We start from the raw sequence: 13,311 nt of genomic DNA on the forward strand, positions 1-13,311 counted from the left end.
GTGGGGAGAGCACCTTTATTGTCAGATACAATAATAACGCTACAGGCTGGCGGTCCCGCCCGCCTCTGACCGCCCCTCCATGAAGACACAGACTGCCTCTCCAGACCTGCCTCAAGGGCCAAAAGAAGATCCCAGGGCCCAGAGGGACCAGGCCACAGCCGAACAGGAGTACCAAGAGCACTGGAGACAGTCACTCCTGCTGTGAAGACAGAGTGTCCCAGGGTGGCGCCAGCACCTTCAATTCTCTGAGTTTGCTGTCGTGGCTGTGTCCCAGGTCCCAGTCCAGCAAAAGAGGAGCACCAGGGCTGAGCTGATCACAGAGACCCGGGCCCCAGAGGCCTTGAGGGCTCCAATCAGAGCTGCTCTGGGCTGCTAGGGACCTGGTGCCTGCCGTGGAGCCTGCCAGGCTCCCCAACTCTGGAAGGTGGGAGGCAGGAGCATCTCTTCCCAGCAGGCCTGGGACTCTGTTTCCCTCTCTGCAGTTTGCAAAGGGGACATTGGACTTGCTGTGCCATGCAAAAGTAGCAAACCTACAGAGTCCCCTGAGAGACGAACTCGTGGGGTAGAGGCTGAAAGTCCCACCTCTGACAGACACGCCCATGAAATGCTGCCTCTGGCTCAGGGATGGGACGGACCCAGAGAGGGCGGGTGGGCTTAGTGAGGCTGGGAGGCAGTGGCCGGTGATGCCGATGTGGTTTTGGGGGGCCCTTGCACCCCCAGTGCTGCTCTCTCAGGGTCCTCAAGTCTGCGTGGCTGGCAGTGACTTACTCAGGATCTCCCTGGCCTCTGAGAGCAGCTGCAGGCCAGGCCGCGCCCCCCCAGCCAGTGGGGAAGGGGGTTGAGGAATGGAAGCCCCAGGCCCTGCAGGACCCTGCCTATCCCCTCAGACCGGCTGGCCCAGCCTCCCCGCAACCCTGCTTGCCTTAAGGAACCATCCTGGCCCTGCACCCTCCCTGTCTGAGTTTTCTCGCGAAGAGGGGAAGCTGGCAGGGTCGAGAGAACATGGTTTCAAGAACTGAGGGGCCTGGGTTCAAATCCCGCCCCTGCCACCCATGACCTGGTGGCCAAGGGAGGGTTATTTCTACCATCCGAGCGTCGGTCCCCTTGTGAAGTGGGGATAATAAGCTTACCTCCTAAGGGTTAAATATGAGACAACGTAAGGAAAGTTCCCTGGACAGGGCCAGTTACAGCAGGGACTCAATACATGATGGGTATTAGGATTATTCTTATTCCCAGCACCCAGCCCACCCAGACCCCGTCTCCAGCCAGGAGTGGGGGTGGGGGAGGGGCAAGGCCAGAGAAGGGCTCTGATGAGGGTGTTGGCCCCTCCAGACCCTGCCCCTGGAGACATTATCTGTCCCCAAAGCCCCCCAGGTCCTCACAATCATCCATGCCTGGAGCCCAGTTCCCCTGGGGGCATCTTTAGGAACCAGCGGCGGCTCAGGCCTCTGGGGCTGGGTCTCTAGCCAGGACAGGGTGTCCTGGAGCAGTGGGCTCTCACTTCCTGCTGCTGGCCTGGTCCACGCTCTTCTGTCCAGGGTCAGGCCCAAGCAAGGCAGCAAGAACCCCATCGGGTCGGGGGCCACCCCTCTTCATCTTGAGGTTGGCTCTCAGGGTGGCATCCTGGCCAGAACCTCCCTCCGGGGAGGCCAGGGGATCTGGAAGGAGAGCAGAAGGGTGGACTCGAGGTAGAGCCTTAGGAACACTTGGGGGCACCTTTGATCATGATACGTGGCTGCGGAGAGATGCTCTTGTCCAGCGTGGAAAAGCAAGGCAGCAGCAGGCTTTCAGCTCCTGATGCATTCATTCATGGATCCATGCATCCATCCATCCATTCACTCATTCACCCATCCGCCTGTCCATTGACCCATTCATCCATCTGTGTATCCATCCATTCATCCATTCACCCATTCATCCATCCACTCAGTCATTCATTTATCTTTGCATGTATCCATTCATTCACTCATTTACCTGCCCATCCATCCATCCATCCATCCATCCATCCATCCATCCATCCATCCATCCACTCACTTATCCACCCACCTGTCCACTCATCGATCCATCCATCCATCCATCCATCCATCCAGTCATTCATTTATCTATGCATCTATCCATTCATTCACTCATTTACCCATCCACCTATCCATCCATCCATCCATCCATCCATCCATCCATCCATCCATCCATCTATTCATCCACTCACCTATTCACCCACCTACCTGTCCACTCACCCATCCATCCACCCATTCATTAATTCATCCATGCGTCTATTCATTCACTCATTTACCCACCCACCTGCCCACTCATACATCCATCCATTTATCCATCCATCCATCCATCCATCCACTCAGTCATTCATTTATCTATGCATCTATCCATTCATTCACTCATTTACCTGCCCATCCATCCATCCATCCATCCATCCATCCATCCATCCATCCACTCACTTATCCACCCACCCACCTGTCCACTCATCGATCCATCCATCCATCTATCCATCCATCCATCCATCCACTCAGTCATTCATTTTTCTATGCACCTATCCGTTCATTCACTCATTTACCCATCCATCCATCCATCCATTCATCCATTCACTCACTTATTCACCCACATACCTGTCCACTTATCCATCCATCCATCCATCTACCTATTCATTTATTTATCCATGCCTCTACCCATTCACTTACTCATCCATCTATCCACCTGTCCATTCAACCATTCATTCATTCATCTATCTATGCATCCACCCATTCATACATTCATCCAGGCAACCAGCCATTCATTCACTTACTCACCCACCCACCCAGCTGTCCATTCACCCATTCATTCATCCATTCATTCTCCAACAAATGCTGACGGGCCTGTGCTCCAGGCCCTGCAGAAGCACCATTTACTGTTCTGCACAAGGGACTCCCAGAGGGTCACAGAAACACCATCCCAGCATGGAATGGAAGGCTCCCCAGAGCACCACAGGGACAAAGAGAAGGGTTCAGAGAAGGCTTCACAGAGGCAGAGATCTCTGAGCGGTCCTGAAGTGGCAGTCAGTGTTCACCAGGCAGAGGGATGGCCCGAGCAAAGGCATGGAGGTGGGAGGGGCCTCAACATGGCTTGGCAGGGCTCTGGCCACCATGGCTATACTAGGGAGGGGCTGGGAAACTGGGCTGATGCACGTGGAAGTCCGTCAAGGGCAGCAGGGAGCCACTGAGGGTCTTTGAGCAGGGGAGGGGCAGGGTCAGACTAGGGGTCAGAGAGGGAGACCAGAGACCAGAGGCAGCATGGGAGGGAGAGGAAGGAGGGAGGGGAGATTCCCAGCCTGCTGGTCCTGGTCACTGCTCACCGTGGATCCCAATCATGTGCTCCAGGATGAGGACTCGCTCTGCCAGGATCTTCAGGGCCTCTCTCAGCTGCTGCACCCCCTCACCCTGGCGGGGAGGAAATGGCCAGGGTCAGGGCCGGCTGTGAGGAGGGGTTCAGGGCCATCCTCATACAGTGTATGTGTCCTCAAATCCTCCACCCCTGCCTCTTCCCACCTGACACCCTCACCACTGCAAACAAGCATAGACTGAACATCATCAACTATGTGCCAGCCAGGGCTTCAAACCCTGTTCACAGACAAAGAACTTGAAACACAGAGAGGGCAGGCAACCTCCCTACGGCCACACAGCCTGGCAAAGCAGTCGATCCAGACTGCAGATCCACACCTGTCGGCCTCCAGCCTGAGCTTTTCCTTCCACCACAGCTGCCTGTCAGCTTCCCTGGCACGCCCTGAAAATACCCTAACCAGGACAGAGCACCTATCCCAGGGCCTGAAGGTAGGAGGTTCTTTGCTTGTTTCCTTCCTTGAACGCCCCACCGAGAGCTCTCCACCAAACAGCAGGCAAGGGGCAGGGTAGGTGTGGCCGCGCCAGGCAAGAAAGACAGCAGAGAAAGCCACTACTTCACAGTGCAGGCGGGTAGGCTGGCACGCTGGCACAATGGCGGAGTCTATATTTCAAGGGCCCGGTCTACACACGGGCAGAGGACCTTCTGGACAGAGACACCTGAATGAGCCAAGACAGGGTGCTGACTTATCAAGAAGGCAGGTATCAAGGCCACTCTGAAAAGAAAAGGGATGTGAGGAGACAAAGCCGTTGTCCCCATCCTGCCCAGCCCTGGGAGCTGGCAGCAGAACGGGTGCCTTTTGCTGGTGTAACATGACAGGTCTGTCTTACGTTCAGATTAATTTAGCTTAAAATGAAACAAAAGGAAGCCAAAAAGCATCCTACTGGGTTATAGGAGAAAGGTCTGCCTACCAGGGGGCCAAAGGCAATGGGAAGTTGAGCCAGTTGCAGGGTCTGGGATGGGGATGTCAGTGTCCTGTCCCCAACTCAGGGAAGGGGAGACCAAGGGTCTGAGCCTCATGTTCCTAAGTCACAGGTGGTTTTTTATTTGTTATTTTTACTTTTTTTAGTTTATTTTTATTTTTATTTTTTATTTTTAGTTTTTAGAGACAGGGTCTTGCTTTGTTGCCCAGACTGGAGTACAGTGGCACGATTACAGCTCACTGCAGCCTCAACCTCCTGGGTTCAAGCGATCCTCCTGCCTCAGCCTCCCAAGTAGCTGGGACTACAAGCACACGCCACCATACCTGTCTCATTATTATTATTATTATTATTATTATTTAAGAAATTGGGTCTCGCTACGTTTCCCAGGCTGGTCTTGATCTCATGGGCTCAAGCGATCCTCCCACCTCAGCCTCCCAAAGTGCTGGGATTACAGGCCAGGGCAGGTTGCTGCTATGAAATGGAGGGGGTCACGGTCACCTCTCAGAGTACGGCTGTGAGGGACCAGTGTATCAGGCTCATGCCTCAGCCGCTCTCACTGCCTCCTGCACCCCCCACAGCGCCTTCATTCCAGCCGCTTCCCTTTCTCTGGTCTTGCAAGGACCTCCTGAAGGTCCCCCAGATCCACCCTGGCCCTTCTGTTTTGCCCGCCCAGCTTTGACACACCCAGGGGACACCCCTCTCAGGCACTTTCATTTTGAGCTTTCAAGGCCTCCCCTGCCGGTCCCCAGGCAGCAACAGCATTCTCATTCTCTTGCAATCACTGCTGTCCTCAGCTGTGTCCCCTGCTGGGCTGTGAACTTCTCAGGGCAAGGACCCTGTATCCCTGGTGGCCGAGCACCCAGCTCAGGGCCAGCTGAGAGGAGTTTGACTTTGGACCTCAAATGAGCCCTTCATCCCCTTCATCCACGACCCCAGCCTCAGCCTCCCCTCCTCCTCCCAGAAGCCACAGGTCCCCACAGCCAAGCCCATGCCCCAGCTTCCCCCTCCCCGCCGGCCCCAGCCTCTGCTTGCTCCAATCTTCTCTCCTCAGATTCCCAGTTTGCAAGTCCCTCTTCCTCCATCCATCCTGTCCCACATCCAGCAGCTCTGTCCCCTTCAGTCCCCCAGCGCCCTTGACCTTGTGGGCATGTCCATGCCCAGATGCCATTCACGGGAGAACCCAGTCCGTTGAGAGGGACTCCGCAGCCTGAAGCCTCCTCCTCCAGGGAGACTGTCTTTCCTACAAGTCTGTGACTCCTCTCCCTGTCTCGGGAAGCCTCGCAAGGGCCAATTACCCGCTCTGTGGCATCCCCACCCAGCCACCTTCTCACTCTCTTGCAATCACTGCTGTACTCAGCTAAGTTCCCCACTGGGCTGCGAACTTCTCAGGACGGGGACCCCATACTCCCGGTGGCCCAGCACCCAGCTCAGGGCCGGCTGCGGGTCAGTGCAGATCTGTGGGGCACCTGCCCTCCGTGACAGTGCTCACAGCCAAGGAGGTGGGAGGGAACATGGCAGGCAGGCACAGTTACCTCTGCAGCGGCGGCTTTCTCTCCTTCTTCCCCCTTCACGCCAGGTTCACCCTAAGAAGCAAGTCACACAGTCAACACCGGAACTGGAGGTGGGGGCACCTCTCCACCCTCTCCAGTTCCCTGGGGGCCTGCGGGGAGTCAGGGGCAGGCTGGGCAGGCAGGGCCTGGGGAACGGGTGCTAGGCACCCTAGGGACTCCTGCCCTGGGGTGAGCATAACAGGGGAGGCCACGGCTCTGCGGCACAGCCTGCTCAGCTGGCACGGCAGGGACGGGTCCAGGCTAGGCTATAGGTGCTTCATTCTGTTTCTGGGGCAGAAGAGACTCAGGCTAGGAAGCCAGCAAGTTCTTGCCTGGGCCCCTCCAGGATCGAGTAGCCTGCCTGGAAGGGCTGCTGTCTGTCTCTAACACAAGGCCAGTAATACCAGATTCAAAGTCACGTATTTTACTGTATTTTATTTACTTATTTATTTGAGACGGAGTTTTTGCTCTTGTCACCCAGGCTGGGGTGCAGTGGTGTGATCTCGGCTCACTGCAATCTCCACCTCCCAAGTTCAAGCGATTCTCCTGCCTCAGCCTCCTGAGTAGCTGGGATTACAGTGCCACCACGCATGGCTAATTTTTGTATTTTTAGTAGAGACGGGGTTTCACCATGTTAGCCAGGCTCGTCTCGAACTCCTGACCTCAAGTGATCTGCCTGCCTTGGCCTCCCAAAGTGCTGGAATTACAGGCGTGAGCCACTGCGCCCGGCCAACTTTTTGAGACAGGGTCTTGCTCTGTTGCCCAGGCTGGAGTGCAGTGACGCGATCATGGTTCACTGCAGCCTCTGCCTCCTGGGTTCAAGTGATCCTCCAACCTCAGTCTCCTGAGTAACTAGGACTACAGGCACGCATCACCACAACCCAACTCATTTTTTAATGTTTTTGTAGAGATGGGGGTCTCACTACATTGTCCAGGCTGGTCTTGAACTCCTGGCCTCAAAATGATCCTCCTGCCTTGGCCTCCCAAAGCACTGGGGTTACAGGTATGAGCCACCACCATGCCCGGCTCACAGTGACATCCAAATGTCCAGCTACTACTGTGTGACCTTTAGTGGGTCACTCTGCTTCTTGGTGCCTCAGTTTTCTCACCTCTAAAATGGGATCAGTAATAGTATCTATCTCATCTGTTATTCGGAGAATTAAGTTATCAACAGGGACAATGAGCTTAGAGCCTGGCAGCTAGAAGTGCCATCACTGTGTCTCCTCTGTTGTGTTTGGTCACTAGACAAGCACAGAAAGAGGTAAGGCTTGGGTGCTTGACACTCCCCAGTTCAAATCCAGGCTCCACCACTGCCTTGCTGTGTGGCTTTGGGCAAGTTACTGAACCTCTCTGAGCCTTAGTGGCCAGTTTTGGCAAACAGGGATAATAAAGCATGGTCTCTTGGGGTTGCTGTGAAGCTTACATGCGCTGTCGGGGAAGAGAGCACCTCCACTGTGGCCAGCACATAGAGGTGTTCAGCAAAGCTCCATTCCTCCTCCCCGCCGCCCCACACCCCTGCAGTGAGGCTTGGACATCAAGGAAGCACCTTGGCCCTAGAGGCAGAAATCGAGACTCATAAATTCTTTTTTTTTTTTTTTTTTGAGATAGAGTCTCACTCTGTCACCCAGGCTAGAGTGCAGTGGCACAATCCCGGCTCACTGGAACCTCTGCCTCCGGGTTCAAGCAATTCTCCTGTCTCAGCCTTCAGAGTAGCTGGGACTGCAGGTGTGCACCACCACACCCAGCTAATTTTTGTATTTTTAGTAGAAATGGGGTTTCACCGTGTTGGTCAGGCTGGGAGACTCATAAATTCTTGTTTCCAAGAAAGTCGATTAGAGGCCGGCTGTCTAAGCCTATTTTGGGGAGGTTCAGAGAAAAGAAGGGACTTCCCAGGTCACACAGCGTGTTAACACGTGGCCCCAGGCCACACAGCACATGAATGAAAGGCCAGGGTCACACAGTGCATTAACCCAGGGCTGCAAGCGCTCAGGACTGTCAGTCCACCCTCTGGAGATGGCTCCCCTCCTCACCCCGCAGCAGGAGGTTATTTGAGTCATTTCTCAGTTACTCCCTGTTGCCTGAGCTCCAGCAGGGCCGCCCAGGGCCAAACCTCCCAGCAACCCCAGCCACCCAGCGCCCTGGGCTTGCATCAGAGCCTCTGCCTGGGAGTGGCCATCTGCACAGCCCACACTTACGGACGGCCCCACCGTGCCTCGCTCTTCAGCCAGGCCCTGCAGAAAACCAAAGGCAGCACGTGAGGCCTGCCTGTCCCGGCCAAGTCTCCAGTACCCTCTGGCCATCCCTATCCCCGCCCACTGAGCTCCGAGTCTGCAGAAGAGGAAGGGAGAGGAGGATGGCCTGGCAGGCAGGGGAAGGGCAGACTCAAAGGCCTCCAGTCCTGGAGCCACCTTGAGCTGGTATTTGACTAGCGACCCCAGCTGAGCCCTCAGTCTTCTCGCCTGCAAAATGGGCCAATGCCACGTACGGCTGTCAGGCAAAGAAGGGGAGCAGGTGGCCCAGTGTGTGTAGAGAACCAGTAATACTAACAGCAATGGCCAGGGTCCCCCGTGTGCTGACGTCAGCCTAGACGGCTCCCGGGAGCCTCAGGCCCATGAACAGCTGTCCCCTGACATCTCCACCCAGCTGACCATGAGGTGCCCACTTCCCCCGTCTCCTAAGGGAACTCCTGGTGGCCCCCACCCCCAAGCCTCCCCTTCTCAGGAAATGCCTCCCTGGTCCTCTCAGCTCCTCCGGGCACACACCAGGGAGTGAACCCAGAGCCTTCCCTGCCCTTCTCACAGACTCATTCCATCAGCCAGACATGCTGAGTCTACTTTCTATTTTTATGTATTTAATTAATTTTTTTTTTAATGAGTCAGGGTCTTGCTCTGTCACCCAGGCTGGAGGGCAGTGGTGCCAGCAGAGCTCACTGCAGCCTCCAACTCCTGGGCTCAAGCCATCCTCCCATCTCAGCCTCCCAAGCAGCTGGGACTACAGGTGCACGCCAGCACACCAGGCTAATTTTTTCATTTTTTGTAGAGATGAGGTCTTGCTATGTTGCCCAGGCTGATCTTAAACTCCTGGGTTCAAGCGATCCTCCCACCTTGGCCTCCCAAAGTGCTGAGATTACAGGCATGAGCCACCACACCTGGCCCCTCAGAGGAGCTTTTTAAAGATGTAAATAAGATCATGGAATCACCCTCCCTGAAACTCAATAATTTCATCCACTGTAACAAAAGCCCACACCTGGGTCCCGTAGGTAAGGCCCTGCCCACTGCGCCTCATCCCACACCACACACTCCTTTGCTCACTGCCTGCCAGGCTTTTCCCTGCCTCAGGGCCTTTGCACCTGCTCTTCCTGACTTCTGACACAGCTGCAGAGGCAGGGCGAGCCTGGGGTTTGGGGTTGAGTCAGGCTTGGGGTGCCGCCTCCCCATGGGCAATTCTCAGGGCAGGGTGAGGGGCCCCAACTCTGCCTACACTGTCTGTGCAACCTCAGGCAGCAGCTGGTCTCTCTGGGGCTCAGTTAGCTCATCTGTGAAATGGGGGTGGTGCTAACACCTCCCTGACATAACGGGAGGAGGATATAGTCAGCAAACAGTCGCTGCTGCTAATAAAATTAAAATCTTGGCCAGGTGCAGTGGCTCATGCCTGTAATCTCAGCACTTTGGGAGGCTGAGGAGGGTGGATTACTTGAGGTTGGGAGTTTGAGACCAGCCTAGGCAACATGGTGAAACCCCGTCTCTACTAAAACTACAAAAATTAGCTGGGCATGGTGGCTGGCGCCTGTAATTCCAGCTGCTCGGGAGGCTGAGGCAGGAGAATTGCTTGAATCCAGGAGGTGGAGGTTGCATGAGCCGAGATGGCGCCACTGCACTCCAGCCTGGATGACAGAGAGAGACTCCGTCTCAAAAATAAATTAAAAAATAAATAAAACAAAATAAAGTAAAATCTCACCGGCCAGGCCAACTGGCTCCTTCCTGAGTGACTCCTGCTGCTGGTAAGAAGGTGCTTCTTCTCCCCTAGGGAGACAAGGCCACCCCTCCCCCCACCGCCTCCCACACCATACCTAAAATGGCCAAGTCCTTACCTGGGATCCAGGTGTTCCTGGGGGTCCTGGGGGACCTTGAGGCCCAGGGGGACCTGTGGACAGAGTCACAGATGGTCACCTGGGGCCAGAGAGGGGCATCCCCAGCTTCCCGCCCCAGCACCTGTTCTGGATCTGTCTCCATGGGAAGCAAAGGAGGGTTTGGGAATGAATGGGGCAGGGGAGGGGGGAGGAACAGCCCCTGTCAACTAGGTCTCCATCCTCAGAGCTCAGGGCCCTCTCCACTGGCTGCTCACAGCTCCCACACCTCCTCCTCCCAGGGCCTCGTCCATGAGGCAGCCCCAGTCCTGAGACCTGGCAGGCGAGGGAGGAAGTCCATCCAGACCGGTCCCGTGCCCCAGCCAGTTGGTCCCCTGGTACGTCTCTCAGGTCTGTCCCCGCTCGGGACCTGGAACCCATCCCTCTTGCCAGGGTTACTATAGCAACCTCCTGACCATCCACCCTCCCTATGCACCCCAGAGCACGCTTTCAAAAATCCAAGCCCAGTTAGGTCTCTTTCAGGGCTCCGAAGTCCTCAGCCTGGCCCCTTCCCACCCCCCCGGCCCCAGCCAGACACCCTCCTGGCGTCTCTGCTAAAGCTGTCCTTCCTCCTGGAGCCTCCCTATCCCTCTACTCTCCCAGCAAACCCTTTCCTATTGGTTTTCTTACTAGTCTGACACGGAGCATCACCTCTTCCAGGAAGCCTTCCCAGATTTCCACTGCTCCCCTAAGCAAATCCCTTATGTAAACCAGCTGCTGCCCATGGCCACTGAGGTTTTCACATCTGTCTCCCCCATGGGCCATGGGGTACCCAGAGGGCCAGGCTGGGTCTCGTGTGTGTGCCCAGCTCAGGGAGGGAGATTCACGACTAACCTCCAACCTGCTAGGAAGAGTGAGGCCTTGGTGTCTCATGACCCCACATGGGCCCATGCCTCCTGTGGTGCAGGGAGCCCCTTGTTGGGCTGTCCAGCATGGCCTGGCTCCCAGGTTTGGAGAGGGCATGTGAGGACAGGCACTCCAGGGGACAAATATCAGGAGTCTGTCCAGTTCTCCTGAGACCTGGCATGTCACCTGAAGGCTCCCAGGTACCCTCTGGGTTCACTCCCTCTCCTCCCTACAGCATCTGCTGAAATGTCACGTTTTGACGGGGCCTCCCTGCCACGCCCCAGCTTCTCCCTTGTAGCTCCCTCAGATCCTGTTAAAGTCACAATTTATGATGACATTTCTGTCCTCCACCAGAATGAGAGTTTCACGATGATGTTTGTTTTGATTATTCAGGAGTCCCGGGAACCCAGCTCACTGTCCAGCACATGTAGTAGCAGATGCTCAACGAATGTTTGTGAGATGCACAGAGGAATGAATGAATGAATGCATGCATGCATGCATGAATGAATGAATGAACGAATGAATGAATGAACGAACGAACGAATGAATAAACCAATGAATGAATGAATGAATGAATGAATGAATGAATGAACCAACGAATGAATAAACGAACGAATGAATGAACAAATGAATGTATGAATGAATGAACGAATGAATGAATGACTCCCTTCCCGGTCAGGTAGCGGCAGGGGAGTCAGCCCTGCACTCCTCCCACAGTGAGGAATGTGGATGATGAAAGGTCAGGCCAGGACTGAAGGCCAGGTCCTGGCCCATTTGAGCCCCAGGGCCCTTGGTTTCTGCCTCAAAAGTAGGGACTTCCTGCCACCTCTGTCCTGACCTCATCCCCCACTGGTGTGTGTCCCTCTCTGGCCCATGCAAGGGCAGCCTCATGCAAGCATCTTATTCCAGCAGAATCATGTGGGTTTCTTGCATCCAGTCCCCCAGGGGCACTGCCACCAGGAAACGAGGGGCTTCACTTCCTGCCACACAGCGGGTGGGACAGACCCAGTCCCCAGCACTGTCCGGAAGACATGGACCCCCAGCCAGCCTTCAGCTCCCCTCGAGGCCCCATGGCTCAGGCCCACCAGCCCTGGGGGCATGGAGTCTTCAATGCAGGCCAGTCCACCATTCACTTACCTGGTGGACCAGGGGGGCCCCGGGGTCCTGGGATGCCCGCCAGCACTGTGTCCACGATGGCAGAGGCCAGCCTTGAGTCTCCATCTGTGGGAAGAGCAGAGCAGCCAGGGGTCTGGCGGGGCAGACCTGGCAGTGCTGGGAAGCTGGTCCTGGGCACTGAGCCCTGAGCCAGGCCACACGGAGCCCAGGGGGGCTCCTCCCATCACCCTGGGCCCCGCTGCAGACACTGTTGCCCCCACTGCTCAGAGGAGCACGGAGACACCCAAAGAGCAGGGAAAGCCAGGTCGGTCAGCTTCATATAAAACACAAGTACCTTCTAGAACAATATCCAGGCTCTGCAGACTCTGGGTCTGCCCTGTTCACTTCTCCAGTGCGCCAGGCTGGCACCTTCTTCCAGGCTCCACTTCACAGGCCCATCCTGCTGCACCCAACTGGCTCACTCCTCCAGGAAGCCCTCCATGCCCACCCCTCTGAGCTGTGCCTGGGGTGTCTGATTCCATCACAGCAACCACACTGCCTGGGGCAGGGGTGGGGTCTAACAACCCATCACCCATAACCCTCCATGGTGAGCCCCCTGCCTGATTCACCCTGGCCATCCCGAACCAGACCCAGGGCCCCAGGGCAATGCCATCACCTTCCTCATAAAACCCTTCCCCAGGCTGGGCACAGTGGTTCACACCTGCAATGCCAGCACTTTAGGAGGCCAAGGAGGGAGGATCACTTGAGGCCAGGAGTTCAAGACCAGCCTGGCCAACATAGTGAGACCACATCTCCAGACCAGCCTGGGCAACGTAGTGAGGCCCCATCTCCACTCAAAAAAAAAAAAAAAAAATTAGTTAGATGTGGTGGTGCATGCCTGTGGTTCTGGCTACTCAGGAGGCTGAGGTGGGAGGATCCCTTGAGCCCGGGAGTAAGAAGCTACAGTGAGCTATGATGGCACCACTGCATTCCAGCCTGCGCAACAGAGCGAGATCCTATGTCAAAAAAAATTAAAATTAAAATCTTAGTTGCCAGGACACTTAACCAGAAATGATATTCCTCTCAGGGCTCACGGACTCCTATGCCTAGCCTCCCACTGCCTCATGGTCCCTTGGGCCCAGAGTCCTGGTCCTGTCCACTCTCTGCACCTCCCTGTCCCCACCTCCCAAGGTACAAGTGGACATTTCTGTGTGTTCAGAAGCTCTCTTGGACTGGCCTGTGCCCCCGAGCGCCAGAGTTTGTTTTGCACACTGCTGTATCCCCAGTGGCTAAAACCGTGTGCCCTGCACATAGTAGGTGCTCATTAAACACCTGCTGAACGACCTGCAGTGAGGACGGTTGAGGAATAAGTGCAACAAGGCATAACCTC

General features: G+C 55.7%; 1 protein-coding gene across 1 annotated transcript in view; it reads right to left on the reverse strand.

Moving 5' to 3' along the window:
• COL26A1 (collagen, type XXVI, alpha 1) overlaps positions 1–13,311 on the reverse strand; it is a 179,930-nt gene continuing 166,619 nt past the window's right edge. The window contains exons 10-15 of the mRNA XM_011985214.1: positions 11,964–12,047; positions 9,945–9,997; positions 8,050–8,085; positions 5,837–5,887; positions 3,338–3,422; positions 1–1,658 (exon numbers count right to left, since the gene is read on the reverse strand). Of these exons, the coding sequence (XP_011840604.1) occupies positions 1,498–1,658; positions 3,338–3,422; positions 5,837–5,887; positions 8,050–8,085; positions 9,945–9,997; positions 11,964–12,047 (470 nt within the window). The 3' untranslated portion in view covers positions 1–1,497. The remainder of the gene's footprint in view (positions 1,659–3,337; positions 3,423–5,836; positions 5,888–8,049; positions 8,086–9,944; positions 9,998–11,963; positions 12,048–13,311) is intronic.

Source organism: Mandrillus leucophaeus, unplaced genomic scaffold (assembly GCF_000951045.1).
Source record: "Mandrillus leucophaeus isolate KB7577 unplaced genomic scaffold, Mleu.le_1.0 Scaffold280, whole genome shotgun sequence".
Classification (NCBI taxonomy): domain Eukaryota; kingdom Metazoa; phylum Chordata; class Mammalia; order Primates; family Cercopithecidae; genus Mandrillus; species Mandrillus leucophaeus.